Source organism: Mobula birostris, chromosome 25 (genome assembly GCF_030028105.1).
Source record: "Mobula birostris isolate sMobBir1 chromosome 25, sMobBir1.hap1, whole genome shotgun sequence".
NCBI lineage: Eukaryota > Metazoa > Chordata > Chondrichthyes > Myliobatiformes > Myliobatidae > Mobula > Mobula birostris.
Window position 1 is genome coordinate 29032246 of NC_092394.1, and position 23545 is coordinate 29055790.

The 23545-nt window shown below is 40.3% G+C and overlaps 1 protein-coding gene across 2 annotated transcripts in view; it reads left to right on the forward strand.

Annotated features, from left to right (window-relative positions):
• Positions 1-23545, forward strand: part of usp32 (ubiquitin specific peptidase 32) — a 152399-nt gene that overhangs the window by 12223 nt on the left and 116631 nt on the right. For both annotated transcript variants that reach the window (XM_072242831.1, XM_072242832.1), the window contains exon 2: positions 498-625. In XM_072242831.1, coding sequence (XP_072098932.1) covers positions 498-625 — 128 coding nt within the window. The remainder of the gene's footprint in view (positions 1-497; positions 626-23545) is intronic.

Genomic DNA, 23545 nt, shown 5'->3' on the forward strand with positions numbered 1-23545 from the left:
CATATGACGGACAATCTCTGAAGAATAGTGATAATCGCTGGGGGCACCCATCTTGTAAAGACACTGTCTAGAAGAAGGGAATGGCAAACCACTTCTGTAGAAAAATTTGCCAAGAACAATCATGGCCATGGGTAGAGAACAGAGTAAGAACAACAGTGTGAAGGGGATCTTCCCCACTGGCAATGATCAGATTAAAGACAGATGGAAGACTATGGTTGCCCACATCATATGACACAGCATATAATGATGATTATAAACAAGTTTGCTTTTTTATTCACTTTAGGCCTTGTAGGCAATATTTTGACTTTAAATCATGATTTCATTCTTGTAATAGTGAAGATAGCACTGAAATTTGTTGCCAAGTCACACTACCTCCTGCACAAAGAATGCAGAATATCTTGCTCCTCTCTGTAATTAAATATAAATGTGAAAAATGTTAACTAGTTATACAGCTTTATACTGTATGTATATTAACTGATATTTCTTTTTCAAAACAGTTACGGATGTAGAATTAAAAAGATTGAAAGATGCTTTCAAGAGAACGAGTGGCCTTTCATATTATATGAACCAACAAGCCTTTGTCAGGGAAGTACTTGGAGATGGAGTTCCACCCAAAGTCGCAGAGGTAAGTTTTCAAAGATTTTTGAAGTTGATTTAAATATTAATGCATAGCTCGAATGACGTAGTGTTATAAGAATGCAGTTAAGTAAACAATTCGAAGAGCAAGGATTTTGGTATTGTGGTAAAACCATTAAAACAGGTTTGACATTATTTGAATGCTTAAAAAGTACATGGATTACATTGGTAAACACAAAATACACACTGCAGATGCTGGGATCAAAGCAACACTCACAACATGCTGGAGGAACTCAGCAGGTCGGGCATCATCCGTGGAAACGATCAGTCAACCTTTCAGGCCAGAACCCTTCGTCAGGACTGAAGCGGGAAGTGGCAGAGGCCGTATAAGGAAGGTGGGGGGAGGGTGGGAAGGAGAAGGCTGGTAGGTTCCAGGTGAAAAACCAGTAAGGGGAAAAATAAAGGGATGAGGGAGGGGAAGCAGGGAGGTGATAGGCAGGAAAGGTGAAAAAGGAATAGGGGAAAACACAATGGGTAGTAGAAGGAGGCAGAACCATGGGGGAGGTGATAGGCAGCTGGGAGAGGAGGCAGAGTGAAATAGGGATAGGGGAAGTGAGGGGGAGGGAATTACCGGAAGTTGGAGAATTCTATGTTCATACCAAGGGGCTGGAGACTACCTGGATGATATATGAGATGTTGCTCCTCCAACCTGAGTTTAGCCTCATCATGGCAGTAGGGGAGGCCATGTATGGACATATCCAAATGGGAATGGGAAGCAGAGTTGAAGTGGGTGGCAATTGGGAGATCCTGTCTGTTGTGGCGGGCAGAGCGGAGGTGCTCGACAAAGCGGTCCCCCAATCTGTGTCAGGTTTCACCGATGGAGAGGAGGCCGCACCGGGAGCACCGGATGCAATAGATGACCTCAACAGACTCAAGTGAAGTAATGCCTCACCTGGAAGGACTGTTTGGGGCCCTGAATGGTGGCAAGAGAGGAGGTGTAGAGACAGGTGTAGCACTTGCGCTTACAGGGATATGTGCCGGGTTGGAGATCTGTGGGGATGGACGTGTGGATCAGGGAGTCGTGGAGGGACCGATCCCTGCGGAAAGCAGAGAGGGGTGGAGAGGGAAAGATGTGCTTAGTGGTGGGGTCCTGTTGAAGGTGGTGGAAGTTGTGGAGGATAATGTGCTGGATCTGGAGACTGGTGGGTGGTAGGTGAGGACAAGGGGAACTCTGTCCCTGTTGTGGTGGTGGGAGGATGGGGTGAGGGCCGAAGTGCGGGAAATGGAGGAGATGCGGGTGAGGGCATCATTGATGACGGCAGAAGAGAAACTACGATCCTTAAAGAAAGAGGACATTTGAGATGCCCTAGAATGGAAAGACTCTTCCTGAGAGCAGATGCGGCAGAGATGGAGGAACTGTGAATAGGGAATGGCATTTTTGCGTGTGGCGGGGTGGGAAGAGGTATAGTCGAGGTAGTTATGAGAGTCAGTAGACTTGTAGAAGATGTGAGTGGACAGTCTGTCTCCAGAGATAGAGATCGAGAAAGGGGAGAGAAGTGTCCGAGATAGACCAAGTGAATTTGAGGGCTGGGTGGAAGTTTGAAGTAAAGTCGATGAAATTGACGAGCTTAGCATGGGTGCAGGAAGCAGCACCAATGTAGTCGTCAATGCAGCAAAGGAAAAGTTGGGGAGTGGTACCAGAATATATTTGGAGCACAGACTGTTTCACATAACCAACGAAGAGGCAGGCATAGCTGGGGCCCATGCAAGTTCCCATAGCTACACCTTTAGTCTGAAGAAAGTGGGAAGAGCCAAAAGAGAAGGATTACATTGGGATGGGAATCTTAACTTTTTATTTGTTAATGTAAATTTCAGCATATAATGTAGAAAGCAATATGGTAGTTTTGTGATAATTGATTTAAAACTAATACTAGTTCAACTATGGGATAATTCCTGTAAAAATACCTGCCTTCACTTCGCTCATCTTGTGGCTTCTCCTTCTTAGAGTAATTCCAAGTGCAAATTAATTGGTTCTCTCAATTAGTGTGACATAACTAGATGATTTTGTCTTCAAATATATCATGGTTTCAGCATTTTTCATGATCCCACGGGATTAAAAGCAGCTGAGGTAACAAAAAATCATTCCCTAATTTATTTTGGTTGAAGACTTGAAAACTTTGTTGCTTTGCTTTGAGCTTGGTCTCCAGAGTGAAGAAGGTAAGCCATTCAATTCAAAAGAAAAAAGTTTCACTGAATTAATTAGAAAACAAAATGAATTGTTTGTTCCTTTAAGGCTGAGCATATACTTAACTTTGTACAGAAGCAAAGTACAGTAGATGGTACTTAAATGTGTTAGTTTTTATCATTATAGAAATTACAATTTGGCCTATCTGGTCCAAGTTGAATAATTTGCTTTGCTATTTGAGAGCCAAAAGTAGTTCCATAAAATGAAGAAAAAGAAATTGCTTCATAATAATTTTATAAGTCTTATTGTTTATGGCCACAGGCATAAGTACTGCATATATCGTGTTCTTTGTACTCAAGCAGATAGCTGAGCATAAAATTACTAACATCATTTCAATATTTCTTGGCTATTGTTTATAGTCGCTTCCTGTTTAACACAGTTATGTTGTATTTAAACAATATGACCATTAATACAGAGCTATTCTTTCATTTTTTTCCATATTACGGAAGATCACATAATGACATAAAGCCAAAACAAAATAAAATGGGTTTACTCCTTGACACCTGAATATATTACAAATTTATTCAGATCTTCTGGGAAGTGAAAGCATTGTCTAGGGATGTGGAATGAGAATTTGCAAATACTAAGGATGTGATACTGAAGCAAAAAAACCTTGACTGACAGTATGTTCTGACTTTTCATTGCAGTTTAAGACAGCTATTTTGCAAGTAGGAAGCGAGGCTTCATTAATGTGGAATTACGTTAAAAGGAATTTTTCCCCTGATGTTCATCTTGCCCTTTAATAAGCAAAGTAATTAATTGACAATAGACAATAGGTGCAGGAATAGGCCATTCGGCCCTTCGAGCCAGCACCGCCATTCACTGTGATCATGGCTGATCATCCACTATCAGTATCCAGTTCCTGCCTTATCCCCATAACCTTTGATTCCACTATCTTTAAGAGCTCTAGCCATCTCTTTTGAAAGCATCCAGAGACTTGCCTCCACAGCCTTCTGGGGCAGAGCATTCCATATATCCACCACTCTCTGGGTGAAAAAGTTTTTCCTCATCTCCATTCTAAATGGCCTACCCCTAATTCTTAAGCTGTGGCCTCTGGTTCTAGACTCGCCCATCAGCGGGAACATGCTTCCTGCCTGCAGCGTGTCCAATCCCTTAATAATCCCTTAATAATAATTGAATGACCTTTTTATTTCCAGTTTTGTAAAGTGCATATTAAATTCTAACAGTTTTTTAATACAAATAAAACAGGTTTAAAAAAAATTCCACTACATTGTTCACATCCAAGAAATGAAAGTCAAATTATCTATTATTATATATTATAGTAAGATACCAATTGCTGCTGTTTAACATTTTTTTTAGTGAGTTATCTTTTATCATCTTAATTTGCTTGGTTATTTGGGAAACCTTTGTGAATTTTGCCTCTGTGCGATAGCAAGGTTATCTAGAAAATATTATACTTCATAGTCAATTAGTTATTGTTGAATCATATTTGCTAACTGTTTCAAAATACATGTAAGAAGAAAGAAATATCCTGTATGTTACCGTAAATTTGGTAAATTAAGTTGTACAACTTTAGAAACAACATATCCTGCTAAGCTCTCTGTAAATTTGAGAGGAAATCACGTGTCTTAATTTTGTTACCACATGGATATTAAAAGAAGTAGTATTTGAAAATAAAAGGCTGCTGATAGTGGAACTGTGAACTATAAGCAACAAATGCTTTCAAAGTTCAGCAGGTCAGGCAACACCTGATAAGATAAAAGGCCAACATTTTGGGTCTGCAGTCCGAACAGATCTGGAAAAGGAGAGATGGGATGGGTAGGAATGTATAGAACAAAAGCCATTTCTGTGATGAAGTGAGTTGAAATGGGTTAATGGCAGCCGTTAACAGCACAGTAAGCTTCTTGGTCTGTGTAATATGTTGTTTACAAGAAGATTGTAGGTCCTGCTTAGTAATCCAGACTTCTATGAGTAGGATTTTAAAATCAAATCTGAGCCAAGATAAGACAGAATGCTGAGGGAAAAACCCACTAAGCAGGTCACACTGCAACTGTGGAAAGAGTAAGTGGTAATGTTTCAGATGAAGGACCCTAAATCAGACCCAAGAAAGACAAGAATATGTTAGTTTAGATGGTAGTGTAAGTAGAGAAGGGTGACAGTGGAACAAAAGGGAATTTCTCTAATAGTGAAGTTATGTGGCAGGAGGGTACTTGTGTTCAGGGGTAAATTTTCTGGTGTTAGTGATTGATACTTGCACTATTTTTAGCAACACCTTAAATCCCGATTGGCTAATAAGGAGTGAAGCAGAACGCATTTTTATTTCCTTTTTCACTAAGTGTCTTCTTTCTAAAGGAAACATTGGGAAATGCCATCATGGAAAACAATCTCATAACTATAGTTAAATGGCCTATTGTTTATTAGGGTTGGGTCGGATAGATTGTGCAAATAGAAGAAAGAAGGGACAACGCACACAAAATACTGGAGGAACTCGGCAGGTCAGGCAGCATCTATGGAAATAAGTAACCGGTTGACATTTCCATAGATGCTGTCTGAGCTACTGAGTTCCTCCAACATTTTATGTGCATTGTTCTTGATATCCAGCATGTTCAGAATCCCGTGTGTGTGTGTGTGTGTGTGTGTGTGTGTGTGTGTGTTGGGGGGGGGAGAAGGACATCATGTGATAGCCTATTGCAGTTTTGTTATTTAATATCCCTTAATTCAAGAATTCTCAAATGCCCTTCATGGTATTTTCTTCACACTGTTAATACTGTAAAATGTTAAATTTTCTGCAAACACTACATATGAATGTTGTCCAATGTTAGTTGGACTTTTTTAAAAATAAAAAGTAGCTGTATTTAAACTGACTGAAGTAAGAAAGTTGCTGAAAGAAAGCATAAAGCTTGTGCATGTTGAATGAAATGTGTGTATTAATAGATGGCAGTGATACTTCTAGAGTATGTTTAGCCTAACCATAGGAAAGGAGAATGCCAAAGACAGACAGAGCATTTTAGAAATAGGAAAGGGAGTTGAAATGATGTGTAACTCAGAAGTTCAAAATGGTGGTGGTGCACATTTGTTCAGCAAAACATTCACTTTTCCTTAGTCTTGCCAATGTAAAGGAGGACACATTGTGAGTACTGAATGCAATAGACCAGGTAGAGGAGGTGCACATGAATCTTTGCCTCCCCTGAAGGGGCAGATTAAGGGGTGTAGAAATGGGTATCAACATCCTACAGCTGCAGGGGAAAGCATTAGTGGACAAGAAGGTGGGTAGGAAGGGTTGAGCTGATCAGTGGGTCATGGGGAGAACGGTCCCTGCAGAAAGCAGAATTGGGGAGGGCAAGATGTGGCTGGATCTTGCGGAACTGAATAAGGATGATGTGCTGGAGAATGAGGCTTCTGGGGTAAAAGGCAAAGCCCAGGAGAACTCTATCTCTCTTGTGGGTGGGGGAGTGGGTATTGAGAGCAGATGTGCAGAAAAATGGAGGAAATGCATGTGAGGACTCTAACTATAACAGAGGGGAGGCTTTTTTTGGAGGGGGACATTTCAGAATTCTGGAGTGGGAGCAGATACAGCTGAGACAGAAGGAATAGCACACTCATAGGAGATGGAGGTTTTGTTGAGGTAATGTGTGAGTCTATGGGATTGTAGTAAATACCAATGGATGATTTATCACCTACACTGGAGGCAGAGATCTAGAAAAGGAAAAGAAGTGTCAGAAATAGTTCAGATGAATTGACTCATCACACTATTCAAGTACCATCTGCCCATTACTCAGGTACTTATCCACCTGGATTTCTTCTCACTTGGTTCACCTTTACTATCCCCTTTCCAACCTGGTTCCATCTGCCCATCATCAACTTTATCTATTCCATCCATCACTTCACAGCCTTTCTCTGCTCCACCTGCCTTTTGTTTTCATCTATTATCTTCCAGCATCTGTCTCACCTATTCCTCTCATTTCTATAAACTAGCTATCTTCCCTCTACACTTTCAATCCTGATGCCAGGTCTTGACACGTAAGGTTGACCTTCCTTTTCCCTGTTCTGCTTGATCCACTGAGTTCTTTAAGAAGTTTTTTTTTGTTTAAATACCCGTTGGTGTAAAGTAAGGGTGCTGGATTCAGTCAAAGCTGTGTGTACAAAATCTGCAAGATACTGGCATGTCACTATTGCCTGAAAACTACCCAATGAAACGTGTTAGATTTTTGTGAGAAGGAGGAGGAGAAAGGTTTCTAATATTTTGAATTCATATCATCAGAGTTGGTAAATTATTATGCTAAATATAGTCCAATTTTACCATTCTTTCTCACTTGCCATTAACGGGTTTGAATTTATACCTCAAGATTGGGCAACAAATCGAAATGATACATACTATATATTGATAGGCGGGATTTCTCATATGAGCTTTACAAATTCAGTGTAATATTTTGTCTTGGGTATCTGAATTAACAGCAGTAGCTGGTTGGAACCCAGGGGTGCATTGGGTGGGGGTGGGGGGACAAGAATACTAATACTATTTTCCAGCGGATAGAACAAAGGGACACTACTTAAACAAAAGAGAGCAACTTGTCTGTTTGCTTGGCCAATTTCATTTTATCCCTCAACTATATTATGCTTATTTCCTCTTTCTTTTCATGGAATTAATTTTGCATACAGGTTGGATGAATTCAGAAATGAGTATGTAACTCTGAAGTGCTGAGGGACATGCTGAAAATCTGAAATCCAACATCGGCTTTTCAGAAATACCTATTTTAACCACACCCTCACCCTCCATGCCCATTTCTCTCTTTTAACCTGGTGTCTGTTGTGCTATTCTTGAATTAAGTTAATTTAGTATGTACTTTGAAAATGAAGTTTCCAGAGCTAAGAAGGTTAATGAACTACAATGTGGAAAAAAAAAATACTGTCAAATTTTTGAGATGATTTTTTTCCCAGCTATAAATTCTTATATTCAAATCTCAAGAGTCCCTTTCATATTTTCAGAAGTTTAGTCTTCAACTTTGAAGTGCTAATCAGTTTACCACATCCTGTAATATGTTATAGAGATTTTAGTTGTTTTTTCTTTGTAGGTGTAGATATTGCAAATTTTGGAAGGTTATGAAAGCTTTATACTTAGCTTTATTTTCTCGGCACTTGAATCAAGGTACAAAACAAGTTTCTCAAAAGTTAGAGAAATTTAATTATATGAAATGCATTGTTTATTTTCAGGTATTGTAGTGCCAATCCTAGATATTAAATAATTTATAATTACGTAATGGAAATATAGTATAATTTTGTGTTTTGTATCCCTAAATTCAGTTTCACATGGAACAGTACTGCATCCAATTTTTACATTTTGTATTACTTAATCAAATGTTAAAAGCTAATTTTAAATTTTCACTCTGAGGTGTGTTGGTGCACACAAGTAGTATAACAACACTTCAAAAAAAAAAGGATGTTTTCTGACAGCCTGACCAATGACAATTCAGTTCTTGGCTTTTGTTATTCACATTTATAAAATTTGTATTAATTTCAAGAAAAATTGAATTTACTTGGTTCACCCTGCTATTAAGACGATTCAGAAAAAAGTAAAATTTGAACACGATATATTTATAGAGATGAAGTTGAATATTCTCTACTATTATGAGAATACATAATATTCTTGACAGGAAATGGCCAACAAATGACCTCTCTCTCCTATACCATTAATACGATATTGTCCATTATATAACATGTTCTTCTCTCGCCATCTGGAAGTGCAAAAACTCAAATTAACCAGTTAGTTGAATTAACTAGAACTAAAGGGGAAAGCTCTGGAAAAATTCCTGTTATATCTCTCTCTCAATGATTAGATCTAAAGTGCAGAAAACAGTGCAGGCACTACAATAAATAATAAACAAGGCAGTAGGCACGGTAAAGAGTATAGTAGGTTGGTGTCAAGCCAGGCTCTGAGTATTGAGGAGTCTGATGACTTGGGGGAAGAAACTGTTACATAGTTTGGTCATGAGAGCCTGAATACTTCGGTGCCTTTTTCCAGATTGCAGGAGGGAGAAGAGTTTATATGAGGGGTGCGTGGGGTCCTTCATAATGCTGTTTGCTTTGCGGATGCAGCATGTGGTGTTAATGTCTGTGATGGCGGGAAGAGAGACCCTGATGATCTTCTCAGCTGACCTCACTATCCGCTGCAGGGTCTTGCGATCCGAGATGGTGCAATTTCCGAACCAGGCCATGATGCAGCTGCTCAGGATGCTCTCAATACAACCTCTGTAGAATGCAGTGAGGATGGAGGTGTGGGAGATGGACTTTTCTCAGCCTTCGCAGAAAGTAGAGATGCTGCTGAGCCTTCTTTGCTATGGAGCTGGTGTTGAGGGACCCGGTGAGATTCTCTGCCAGGTGAACAACAAGAAATTTGGTGCTTTTAACGATCTCTGCGGAGAGTGGTCGCTCTGTGTCCTCCTGAAGTCAACAGCCATCTTTTTTGTTTTGTTTACATTCAGAGACATGTTGGTTCTGCACCAGTCCGTTAGCTGTTGCACCTCCTCTCTGTATGCTGACTCATCATTTTTGCTGATGAGACCCACCATGGTCATGTCATCGGCGAACTTGATGAAGTGGTTTGAACTGTGTACTTCTGATACCTCTATGAGGATTGGTATGTGTTCCTTCATCTTATCCTTCCTGAAGTCCACAATCAGCTCTTTCGTCTTACTGACATTGAGTGCAAGGTTGTTGCTGCGACACCACTCAGTCAGATATATGAAGAATAGATTCCAATGGCTGGAACTTAACTAAGTTGCCCTATTGTCTTTGCTTACCTAGAACAAAAAATAAATTGCTAGAAATGCTTAGTGGGTCAAGCAGCATTTGTGGAGGGAAAAGGAATGTGTCAACATTTTGGGTCAAGACCCTGCATCTTGACAAGACTGTCAGAACCCTGCGTCAGCTTCAAGCCTTGACTTCAGATATGGCACCAAACCTCAATTTTAAAGTGGGCTGCGCTCTGCATTTCTTCATCCTCCAAAGTATTCACCCTTTCCTCTTATGCTTCCGATTTCAACAACTGCATTCTTTTGTGTCTCCTCGCTTACCTGTGTTGCTTTCTATGTCTCCAAGGCGTTTCCTTCTCTACTTGGTAGCCTCATTTCTCCCTACATAGTGCCTTTTCAATTTCTACGATACTTCAGTTGTGGCCTCTTGCCTGTTCTCAGTTTTAATTGCTGATTTTTGGTTGGTTGATCTTCAGCTAGCTAGGCACTAATCTCTGACATTCCTTTCTCTAATCCACCTTTCTACCTCTCTCTCCCATTTTTGCTCATTTAAACATCTTTTTAAGATGGTCTTTATTATTGTATTGGTATTTCTTTAAATGACATGTTAAATTTTGTTTGACAATGCTCCTAGGAAGTACCAAAGGAATATTTCTCTGCATTAAAGGTTCTATGTAAATACTAATTGTTATAATTTTATTGCATGTAATTTCATGGCTGGAGTTTTTTGAATGTTTTGCAGATAATGCTCTCTTTAACTGTTCTTACTAGGAAATGGGAATGTGAGAAGCTCTATTTTCGTTTTACTGATAAGGTATTTTATAAGATTTGAGTTACAAAAAACTAGTAGAGCAAAAAGCTAATAATTGAAAAGGAAAAAGGATGCTTTAATGCAGTAGTGAAGAGGAATGTGTGCAATGCAAGTGTCTAGTACTTAGTCCAATGTTGTAATTTAAAAGAATTTGAGTAAAATATGGCACTCCTTTTGGAGATGGTTCAAGTGTTAATTCATCCTGTAGTTCGATTAATCAGATTTATTGTGTACATTTGGATTATTTCTTGCAATTTAGAAGTTTCTAATAACTCAGTGAATTGCTGGACAGTAAATGATAAAATACCCGGCTATTCATTACTTGCTGTTGTCACCTATGAATGGTGTTATTTTTAGTCATGGATATCTGTACAGCTTTCATTTTCAATATTTTGAATTGTCTGATATAGTGGTGAACATTGTACAGAAATAACATCTTCACCCTGTAAATAGCTGGTGGATACCTTTCAAACATGATGAATCGCTTTGGAAACAGATAGTAGGACAGTAATAAAGGCTGTAAAGCAAACACAAAATTTATTAAACTTATTCAGTAGCTTGAGGTTAAAAGTAGCTGATTTTAGTACATTATACCCCTATGGTTATGCATTAGCAAGCATAACTTTATCTATGATTTGGCCCTCTACATCTTTATCTATGATTCAACCATGTATGTACCTACAGCTGATGCATGTGTGACTTGTGTTCACTTCCTTTAATTCCTATCATCTTGCTTGTGTTGGATGCTGGCACAGGGTTACTTCTAGTGAACATCTCTTTTTAGATTCCCCAGAGTCGTTGGTGTGCGTGCCAATGCTTATGGAATCAGGCGTACTTTACAAGTTGACAATATACAGGTTTCTATTTTTTTTTGGGATCAGGAGTATTGTCTTGGGAGGATTTTATCTGGGGACCTGAACTGTTGGCATGTACTATGCAACAACTGTTTTATACACATTCGAAAGGTTGACATGGTTCCATTACATGCATGGCCTTGAAAGATGAGATAAATGATCTTATTGGTTTGGCATAAAAATACCAAGTTCTCTCTCTCCTATATTTTCTATTACTTAAACCCAAGCAATTTGTAAAATGATGCTGTTCTGTCTACTTTTATTTCAGGCATGCTATTTGAACTGTATTTGCAAATCTTCTTTCTTTTTAAATCTTTTTATTAATTTTCAAAATTGTAAACTCAACAACATAGTACAAAGAGATTGGAATAATCTTATTCAACACATACAAAAAGGATTTTAAGTAACATAGATATAATAGACTTCCAAACTCATAATGAAATTAGTCATAAAAAAGAAATAAAAAGAAAAAATATATATGAACAAAGAAAAATCCCCAAAAGAAAAAAATGTTGCAATTCTTATGTATAAAATTTTTGTAACTACTAACATATTCATGTTACTAGTTTTCCTATAGGACATGTATCTCCATTTGTTACTTCAGCAAGATATCGTTTTCCTTTGTAAATATTTTTTTGGCAAACGCTCAAAGGGTTTTTAAACATGTGCCTAGCCCAGGGGTCCTTATGTTTTTTTTTAATGCTATGAACCCCTACAATTAACGAAGAGATCCTTGGACCCCAGGTTGGGAAACATCTTGTTGGTGAGAGACCCTTAATTTGCAGCTTTTCCCAGGAGATCTTCTCTGAAGGCTTCAATAATTCCCTAGGTATACAGTCCTCCATCTTGGTGCCAAATGCAGTGTTTAGTTGTGGACAGTTCCTTGTACTGAAAGATCTGCACTAAATATCTTTTATAAATATAATCTTGTCACCTTTCTGAAATATTGGGCGGTCACAGCAATTTACCTTATACTTTTCAATAAAAAGCAACTTGCTTTTTAAAAATGTGGTAATAGTGTCAAAGTTCATACAGTTTTGTTTCTGTTTTCAAATTTTTATGTAACGTTTTTTGTCTTAATACGAAGCTGCTTAATTCATAAGTTTGGGTATCAATGTGGTTCACTGAAATGATAAGAATAGCTAATGAAGAACTGATTGTGCTCCTCAGCAAAATCAAAGTTGCTCATTACAAAAGTTGCACCAGCTACATTTACAAAGACCCAATGTAATTATAATATGGCTGGTATCTTGGGAAATTTTCATATTTCATGTTTGAAGTGTGAGTGAGTATAGAGAGAGCAGGAAATGATTATATGATAGGGCATGGCATATTTAGATGTATTTTGTTTCCTTTTTCTGTATGAATTTTTCATGGGTATATTTTACTTGAAGGTATTTGGGAAAGTAAATGTACAAAATGAAATTTCAAATTTGGAGATTATAGTCCAGTGGGTCTCACATCAGTGGTAGAAAAATTACTAGAGAGGATTCTTAAGGATAGGATTTATGAACATTTGAAAAAGGACAACCCATGGCTTTGTGAAGGGCAGGTCATGTCATATTAACTTGATGGTGTTGTTTTTTGAGCAAGTGACCAACTTGATTGATGAGGATAGAGCAATGCCCGTCCAACTAACCTGGGTGCGAAGGTGTGTCTTTCTAAGCATCAAGCCAATATTGAGATGTCAGGAACAGCTTCTTCAGCAATGAAATCAAGGTTTGAAGTGAATTGCTGGGCGGCATGTTCTAGACCAGGAGTGAGGCCCAGGTCCTATACTGAGGTGTAATAAATTGTTTGGACAATCTAAACACTGGCCCAGATAGACTGGAAAGCAGGGCGTCAGGCAAGGTAAGATCACTCTGGGTGCCATGTTGATTTGGAGAGGTTGAGAACAGTTGCTCTGGCAGCGAAATCCAGGACCAGAGTGATTTGCGCAATGGGACCCAGTTCCTAGTGCAAGGTTCGGAGAATTGAAACACTGGCCCAAATAGACTGAGGGCTCCTCTCTCTGTAATGCTAAAGGCTATGAGACCGGCCCCAGCCGCTGTGCTTTGTGTCTGCGAACTTTGCAGCGATTTGCCCTGCTAATATGATGGCCTGCTCCGAACTGCTCTGGGTATTTGGATCCGAAGACTCAATTTGGTTTGGAATGCTGTCGTTGCTCGCTTCTGTTGTTCACATGATTTGTTTTGTTTTATTCTCTGTTTTTGTGGGCTCTGGGAGTTGGTCTTTATTTTAATATTTTTAAAAATTAGGTTATTTTGGGTTCATCAAAGTTGCTGGTGAACGCAGCAGGCCAGGCAGTATCTCTAGGAAGAGGTACAGTCGACATATCAGGCTGAGACCCTTCATCCGGGCTGGTCCTGAGGAAGGGTCTTGGCCTGATACGTCGACTGCACCTCTTCCTAGAGGTGCTGCCTGGCCTGCTGTGTTCACCAGCAACTTTGATAAAGTGTGTTGCTTGAATTTCCAGCATTTGCAGAATTCCTCTTGTTTGTGTTATTTTGGGTTCCTTGCTTTGCGACTGCCTGTTAAGCAAGCAAATCTCAAGGATGTAAAATTTATACATTTGTTGATAATAAATGCACTTTGAATCTTTAAATCTTTTTATGAGGCTGAGTTGCTAGCTTGACAGTCAACCCAGCACAGATGGAAAACATGCGAGAAACTGGCCTGCTGCGTTCACCAGCAACTTTTATGTGTGTTGGACGGACTTAAACTCGGAACTAGTCCAGTGCTGATGCCACTACATTACTGGCCAGCATACTGCTTAGAGATACATGGCTGATAATGTTCCACAGAAGGACTTTCTTGTTCAGCACCCATTCTTTGTGTTTTTGTGCATAGGTGAGTCTCTTGGCTTTGTTTCCACTTAGGAGGAATGCTTTTTTGGCAACAACTATTCCATGAAGACTACCTCTGACAAGACCTCTGTAGACAGTAGAAGGGTGTACTTGGGTTCCAGTGGTTTCCATGCGTTCAGAGCTGAAGCAGTGCTGAACTTCCAATTTAGAAGGGACATCAGTTTGATCTATCTCTTGTCTGCTGCACTTAGTTTCCATGTCTGACCACTGCAATCTCAATCTCGCCCGTTTCTTTGTGCATCTTCAGAAGAGCTTGGACAGTACATCTTGAAACTCCTGTCTGCTGCAAAATTTCTGCTTGGGAGAAATCCTGCTAATGTAGGATGGCTACCCTTTCTTGTTGTTATGCTCACTTTTGCCATGGTATAAGAATTTGTGATTTGAAGGTTAAGCTGTCACATCTTCCACACCCTCACTTTTTAGTTTGGTTGCCCTTCACCCAGTTTGATTCCTTCTATGCCAGTTTCTGTTTCAATTAATCAGATTCAACTCATTCTGTCATTGATCATTAGCACATATTTGCACTGGGCTATTTACCTACAAAGTAATTAGTTTTTTGTTTGAAAATTTGTTGATTACTTTAACGAAATTCAAAAATTTCCAATGGCTTTTGCGACCACCTTGTAAAGGAAGCCATTGAATTAAAACTAGGGGAAAAGAATTTTAACAAAGCTGAAGGCCTCACTCTAAGAACTGGAATTTGATTGTAAGCAAGGTAGGAGACCGGAAACCTGATTGGATGAGGACTAGCCAATTAGGAGGGATGGACTATAGGGGTATAGATACCACTGGACTAGATATGCCCAAGCATCATACCTGATGAAGATGGTTAGAATGGTTACTTGTACCTGGCTGGAAGCCCGAGAAGAATTTATTCATCATATATGCTGGGAAAGCACTAGGTCCTTTTTCATTTAAAACAAAATTTATATAAAATGTATAGGGTGTCTCAGACTTTTGCACAGCACTGTATTTTCTCAAGAATGAAACTCCAGTTGGGTCTTCAAACCATAATGGTAATGTTTTGTATACTAAATTGATTTGAAAACTATCTTAGCAATTCTGCAAGACTTCTTAATTGCTGCCAATGGACAGCAGTTCCCAGGGAAAAGTGAATTTATTTAACTTTAAAAACCACTTAGCATGAAATTTACTGTTCGTGTCAAATTAAATGGTAGAATGACTGTATTTAATACTTTAATGAGTGATTTAATAGTTGAATAGCATGTTTGTTTAACTGATTAGCTTCAAATTATACCTTGATAGATTCCAAATTCTCCCTTTTTTTTGGCTTCTTATGCCACTTAAGGTTAATGTTCAATCAAGACAACTAGAATGTATTGTGGTTTCTTGAAATCATCATTTGAAATGCACTTGAAGGGCATTAGCAGGAGGTAAATAGATTTGGTTGTCTTCTGCAGCTGTTACATTGCTGAAGGCCCACAGTGCTTCAGTATAATGGCCCTGAGATATCTCATTCTACATTTATTTTCATATTGTACCAGATTTAGTTCAGTGTGTAGAAAATAGCAGATTATTACATCACACCCATGAGCATTATTTGTAGGTTCGGCAATGAATTGGTATGTTGGCTGTATTGTAGTAGGATGGGGGACAAAAGGAAAGAAGCCTTACTAGTGTATTATAGGGATTGGTGGGACTTGATTTGCAGTACTGTATTTTATGTTCCTTATTTGAAAATATATTCCATGAGTCAATGCAATACAGATTTGCTAGGTCAACTCCTCAGGTGAGTGGATGTCCTACGCAGGGAGTAAGATTGGCTCACATGCTGTGGAGTTTGTGTAACGGAGGTTGTTATCAGGGTAGCTATTAAAATAATTCTTTCTCAAGCTGAGCAATATAGGACATGGATTGGTAGAGTTGTACAGTATCGAAAGTGGCTCTTCAAAACAACCCGTCCATGCTGACCAAGTTGCCTACCTGAGCTAATTGTATATGCCTTTCTCATCTTTCTCATCTATGTCCCCATCCAAATGTCTTCTAAGTGTTGTCACTGAATCTGCCTTTACCACTTCCTCTGGTACCTCGTTCCATGTACCCACCACCCTCTGTGGAAAAAGTTGCACCTCGTGTCCTCTTTAAATCTTTCCTACCTTACCTTAAACCTATGCCCTCTATGCTTAGGCTCTTCTACCCTGGGCTTGAAAAAACAAATGTACCTTTATAAGGCTGTTGAGAGCTGTTAAAAACAGAAAACCTACAGTACAATACAGGCCATTTGGCCCACAATGCTGTGCCAAACATGTACTTACTTTAGAAATTACATAGTTACCCATAACCCTTTATTTTTCTAAGCTCCATGTACCTATTCCAAGAGTCTCTTAAAAGACCCTATTGTATCTGCCTCCACCACCATCGCCAGCAGCCCATTCCATGCATTCGCACTGCGTAAAAAAAGAAAAAAAAACTTGCTTCTGATGTTTCCTCTGTACTTCCAAGCACCTTAAAACTGTGCCCTCTCATGTTAGCTGTTACCACAAATATTTGTTAATGTAAATGTTTATAAACCTTTGGAAAAACTCTACCTTGGAGATTTGCTGACTTTCAATTATGGAGTATCTATTCAAGGAATATCAAAAAAAAATCAAGGGTTGTGATTTTGACAACAAACCATACAGTATCTACAGAGAACTGAAGTAGGGGTGACCTATCAAGAGTATACAAAATGTAGAGAGGGTACTTTAAGTTAGGATTGCAATGTGGGGGCATGAAATTTTACTGCCAACACAAGACTGAGAAATATCCCGAGTTTTAAAAGTAAATTATGGGGACCAGAAAAAGGATATGATTTATTTAGCGACAAAAGGAGCAATCTATGCATGGAGCTAGAGCAATACATCTCATCTGTATTGCAATTCGAGAACTCAGGGAAGCAGGCTTTGACACTTAACAATATGCAATAATTTTTAGGGAAAGAAGAGGCTATTTGATGTCTTAGAGTGCTTGAAGATGGATACATTCACAGGGCCTAATGAGCTGCTATGCGAGGCTAGGGAGAAAGTTGCTATGACTCTGACAGAGATTGTAAATCTTTGCTGGCCATGGGTGGATGCCAAATGACAGAAGTAGAGCATATGTACCTTTTTAAGAAAACCTGAAGCGATAAGTTAAGTAATTATAGGCCACTGAGTCTAATGGCAGTGATAGGGGAGTTCAAGGACAAAAATTCTGAGGGAGAGAATTAATCCATATTTTGGAAAGATGAGAAATAATTGGAGATAGCCAGCCTTGTTATAGGCAGATCCTTACTGGCCAATTTGATTAGAATATTTTGAAGAGGTGACTTGGTGCAGTTAATATTGTCTGTGAATTTCAGTAAGGCTTTTGACAAGGTTCTACATGGGTCCAAAAAGTTAGAGCCTATGAGATTCAAAGCGTGTTGGCAAATTGAATTAAACAACTAGCATAACATTATTACAGCCCCAACAATCCGCTGTACGTAGGGTTTTCTACACTCTTTTTGTGACTGTGTGAGTTTCTTTCAAATCCTCCTGTTTCCTCCCACATTACAAAAACTTACAGGTCGGTAGGTTAATTGGTCATGTAGCTGGAATTGGGTGTTGCAGACTCATTGAGCTGGAATGGTCTGTTACCATGCTGTATCTCTAAATTTAAAAAAAAATTGACTTGATGATTTTTGTGATTGCAAGTCTGTGACTATTATACTGCAAAGATCAGTACTGGGATTTTGCAGCTTATTTCTTTATTTATAAATGTAAGTATAAAGGTGATTATGATCAGTAAGTTCAAAGTTGACATAAAATGGATGGGTTTTGATAGTAAGCAGGATAATTTTGTGCTGAAGAAATATGTTGATGAGTAATCCTGAAGGAATTGGTCTTGCTGACTACATCAGGGGTCCCCAACCTTTTTTGCACTGCAGACCAGTTTAATATTGGCAATATTCTTGCGGACCAGCCGACCCGGGGGGGGGAGGGGGGTGGGCAGAGTGTGTAGGGTTGTCAACAGACAAGAGTAGCAGTCAAATACATTGCACTTACCCAGAGAAAGACTACAATGGCCATGAAGCCTTGCGCGGGCACCAGTTTTTTGCCCTGCAAATCGTTTTTGGAGATTCTGCTCGGGGTGGGGGGGCGGTTGTTAATCACGACCGGAATATAGGTGAGAAGTGGCTAGTACACTCAATTTCATTTGTAAAAGGGTTTATCTAATGAATTTAATATTAAACACACAGCACATATTTTCCTTGCATGAATATAGTGATACGTCAATTATCAGGGGAGGACAGGGGAACTTGAAGTAAGTGTTGAACGAACTTCCAGTAGAAGTGGTAGAGGCAGGTTCGAGATTATCATTTAAAGAAAAATTGAATCAGTATATGGACAGGAAAGGAATGGAGGGTTATGGGCTGAGTGCAGGTCGGTGGGACTAGGTGAGAGGAGCGTTTGGCACGGACTAGAAGGGCCGAGATGGCCTGTTTCCGTGCTGTAATTGTTATATGGTTATATAAGTAAGTCAATAGCATCATAACATTTTAAGTAACGTTTGGACCTTAAACACACAGCACATATTTTCCCCGTATGAACATATAAAATCATTGCAACACACCAGTATCGCTGAATCAGTGGGAGCCTTGGGCTTGTTTTCCTGCAACAAGATGGTCCCATCGAGGGGTGATTGGAGACAGCGATACTCGAAGGGGGTTCCTTATGTCCAGTCTACTCCGCAATTTAGTTTTCGTTGCATTCATTGCAGAAAACTCTGCTTCGCAGAAAAATGTTGGAAATAGAAACAACGTTTTCAGTGCTTTCGTGGCTATCTCAGGATATTTAGCCTTGACTTTGATCCAGAATACCGGCAGAGATGTTATGTCAAACATACTTTTCAGCCCGCCGTCATTTGCAAGCTCAAGGAGTTGACCTCTTTCCCACGCTGACATGGATGACGTGCGGGTAATGACCTCGCATGCGTAATGGCTCAACAGTGGCCGTGACAGGGAATGAGGAAAGGTGCAGCTAACTCATATCGCCAAATCATATCGTTTCCTCACAGCCCAGTAGCAAATGCTTTGCAGCCCGGTACCGGTCCGCGGCCCGGTGGCTGGGGACCGCTGGACTACATGATGCACTTTGGATTATTGATAAGGGTATAACATATACAATGAATGATGGAGTCCCTGCAAATACTCAAATGAGGACCTTGTTGTACAAGTACAAGGATTCCTGAAGATGGCAGTAACAGGTAGATAAGATCATGAAGGAGGCATATAAGGCACTTGCCTTCATTAACTGTGGCACAGATTATAGGTGCAATTCAGGGACCATTCATATGGACATAAAGTTGGCCCTCCTTATCCGCGGGGGATTGGTTCCGGGACCCCCCCCGTGGATATCAAAAATCGCGGATGCTCAAGTCCCTTATTTCAGTGGTCTCCAACCTCCAGGCCGCAGACCGATACATTGCCGCGAAGAATGCAGCGGTGGCCGGAACGCACCCAGCGCTCTTTAAGAAAAAAGCCGAAATAAACAAGCTAATTAATTAGGTGCCACCTGGCACATAAATGTCGGCCCAGATCACCTTTATGTACAGTATAGTCGGGAAGATGAAGGCAAAATCAATTGGTGGAGGGAAAAGAATGAGCGCACATGTGCATGCGTACATCATATACGCATGTCACGCATGCGCACACAGTTGCCCGCACAAGGTTTCATGGTCATGGTAGTCTTTTTGGGGGTAAAGTGTCCTGGGATTTGATTGCTACTTTTGTCCCTTATTTGGGAGTGAGATAGTTGGCAACCCTAACTGTAAAAGACATGTTGAGGTGAGTTTAACCCTACTTGAATCCCCCCCCCCCCCTCCAGGTCAGTCGGTCCGCAAGAATATTGACAATATTAAACTGGTCCACGGTGCAAAAAAGGTTGGGGACCCCTCCTATATACTAAGGCAAACGTTTGACTAACTGACGCCAAATAATACCGGATGTGCCTGTACTTAGAGAACTTGTGGGTTTTTTTCAATCCCAATCCGTGGTAACCTACGCACATCCTCTGGTATACTTTAAATCATCTCTAGATTACTTATAATACCTAATACAATGTAAATGCAATGTAAATAGTTGTTAAACTGCATTGTTTAGGGAATAATGACAAGAAAAAAAGTCTGTACATGTTCAAACAACAAGTGCTGGAGAGGAAACTTCTGGGTTTTCCTGATCCGCAGTTGGTTGAATCCGCCTATGCGGAACCCGCGGATAAGGAGGGCCGACTGCAGTTGAAGTATTATGTGCATTTCTGGTCGTTACTCCACAGGAAGAATGTGACTGCAGAAAAGATTCATTAGGAAGTTGTTATGGTTGATTATTATCATATTTACTAAGACAGAGTGGAAAGCTTGTCTTGCATACTGTTCATACAGATCAAATCATTACACAGTGCATCAAGGTGGAATATTGTAAAGCCATAACAATGCAGATGAAAACATAAAAGCTATTGAGAAAGTGCATTGCAGGTAAACGAAGAAGAGCAAAATGGTAATGAGATAGATTGTGAGGTTGAGTCCCTTCCCTGTGAGCTTAACATATTCTGTTTTGCGAGTTTAAAGTGTGAACATTACCAGTAGCCTGTACGGGTCCAACCACATTGATGTCATGGCCAAGGCCAAGAAAGCTCATCAGTACCTCGACTTCCTTAGATTGGCATTTTCCCTTCTCACCCTTACCCATTTTTAATCAATACACCATATAAAGCATTCTGAAAACATCCTGGCGGCCTCCACTGCACCTGAATCTAGTCACTGTTGTGAACATTTTCAAAATTTCATTTATGGCAGGGGTCCCCAACCTTTTTTGCACCGCAGACCGGTTTAATATTGACAATATTCTTGCGGACCGTCCAACAGGGTGGGGGGTGGGGCGCGGGGGGTGCTAATCACGTCTGGAATATAGGTGATAAGTCAACTATAAGTCACTTATCAGTGGCTAATACACTCAATTTCGTTTCTAAAAGGGTTTATCTAACGAATTTATTATTAAGCACACAGCACATATTTTCCTCACATGAATATGGTGAGAAATCAATTGTAAGGGGGTTCCTTATGTCCAATCTATTCTGCAGTTTAGTTTTCGTTGCATTCATTGCAGAAAACTCCGCTTCACAGAGATATGATGTTGGAAATGGAAGCAACGTTTTCAGTGCTTTTGTGGCTATGTCAGGATATTCAGCCTTGACTTTGATTGAGAATGCAGGCAGAGATGTTATGTCAAGCATACTTTTCAGCCCACCATCATTTGCAAGCTCGAGGAGTTGATCATCTTCTCGCGCTGACATGGATGATTCACTGGGGACATCCACAAATGGGTCATGGACCCATCCCTTTGCACGTCTTGGGTCATTTGCAGTTGGGAAGTAATGCTGGAATTCTGTCGACAGCGAAGATAGGTGATCGCGCACCAGCTGTGAGCCTCAGTCTCTCCCAAATTCCCAGCTAATGGTGGGAACATGTCAAATATTCCCCTGTCCACTCGCCGTCCCCACAGTTCCAGTTCGGCTGTGAAAGCAGACACTTTATCTGCCAACTTGAAGACAGTTGTCATTCTCCCCTGAAGTGACAAATTGAGTTCATTGAGTAGGTTAAAGATGTCACACAGATAAGCGAGTTTTGCTATCCACTCCTCGTCACTGAAGTGTGCTGCCAGTGGTGACTTTTTGTTGAAAGAAATCTCTGTAGCTGCTCTCTTAACTCAAAAACCCTGGCCAGGGCTCTCCCCCTTGATAGCCACCTGACTTCAGTGTGTAAGAGAAGGCTTTTGTGCTCCGCATCCATTTCCTCGCAAAGCTGCTCAAGCAGACGTGAGTTAAGGGCTTTTGCTTTGTTGTGATTGACAACTTCAACAATGTCAATCAATACAGTGTTAAGATCAGGTGACATTTTTCGGCTAGCCAGCATTTCACTTGTGTGTGACACAGTGTATAGACTGGCATTCAGGAGCAACCTCTTTGACTTGGGTAGTGAAACCAGACTCATTAAGCTGTTCCAACAGCTGTGCTTCGATGTCCTCTGTTATGTCATCGATTCTCCATGAAACTGTGGTAGCTGAAAGAGAAACCTGTGCCATCTTGTTAGCTGAGGCTTCTCCCAACAGTTCACGGCACATGTCCTTGGCAGTGTCAGAATCAATTCTTCACCAACAGTGAAAGGCTTCTTAGCCTTAGCAATACGACTAGCCACTAAGTACGATGCTCTCAGAGCAGCAGCATTTATGGAGGTGGTGACTCTCAGCACTTGCTTCTGTCCCGCTTGCTCACATTTTTTCCGCTCAAAAAAACTCAACGGGTTTGTCTTTAAGTGCAGGGTGCTTGGACTCAAGGTTCCAAAGCAGTTTTGAGGGCTTCATTGCCTCATTAGACAGCTTGTCTCCACATATCACACACAGGGAGTGTGCAAGTCACCGGTCGCAATAAAACCATATTTTATGTACGACTCGTCGTATTTTCTGTTGAAGGAAGCTTTTTTTTTGCAGTCTCTGCCTCAGCTGTCTCTGCGTTATCATCATCATTAGGCCTTTTATGTCCCCTACCATTTCTTCCAAAGAAACTCTCAAGCGACGTTTGTTTTTTACTCTGAGTACAGGTTTCCCCCGCCATCCGAAGGTAGAGCGTTCCTATGAAATGGTTCATAAGCCGGAATGTCGTAAAGCGAAGAAACAATTACCATTTATTTATATGGGAAAATTTTGTGAGCGTTCGCAGACCCAAAAATAACCTACCAAATCATGCCAAATAACACACAAAACCTAAAATAACAGTAACATATAGTAAGAGCAGGAATGATATGATAAATACACAGCCTATATAAAGTAGAGGTAATGTATGTACAGTGTAGTGTCACTTACGGGAATCAGGAAGACAACAAGCACACTGATGATGGTGTGTTAGACTCAGTTGTCGGAATTTGGGTGGTGCAGTGGCCCCACCCTCCAGACCGCCAACCAATACTGATCCGCGAAGCATGCAGGGGTGCAGGGGTACAGTGGTAGCCAGGAGGCACACAGCACATCTTTAAGAAGAAAGCTGAAAAAAATATGCTAATTAATTAGGTGCCGCCTGGCATGTAATTAATTAGCATGTTTATTTCGGCTTTTTTTCTTAAAGATGTGCTGTGTGCCTCCTGGCTACCACTGCATTCTCTGCGAATCGGTATCTGTCCGTGGCCTGGGGGTTCGGGTGGTGGGACACTGGGGTGTCATCTCATCGTCTGTTTCCATTAGGACAGGCAGGTCATCTTCTTCTATGTCTGCCTGCCTCGATGTTGAAGGTCGAGGTTCGTCGTCTGCTGTGGCTGATGTGAAAGGCTTGCTTGACTGCTTAGCCTCGTGCATTTTTTAGATCATACAGTTCTTTGTAAGGACTCAAACCATCTTGCAAATATGCCCTAAGCTGACGTACCCTTTCAAAATTAAAGTCGTACTTTATCATTACTCACTCGGTTTCGATTATTAT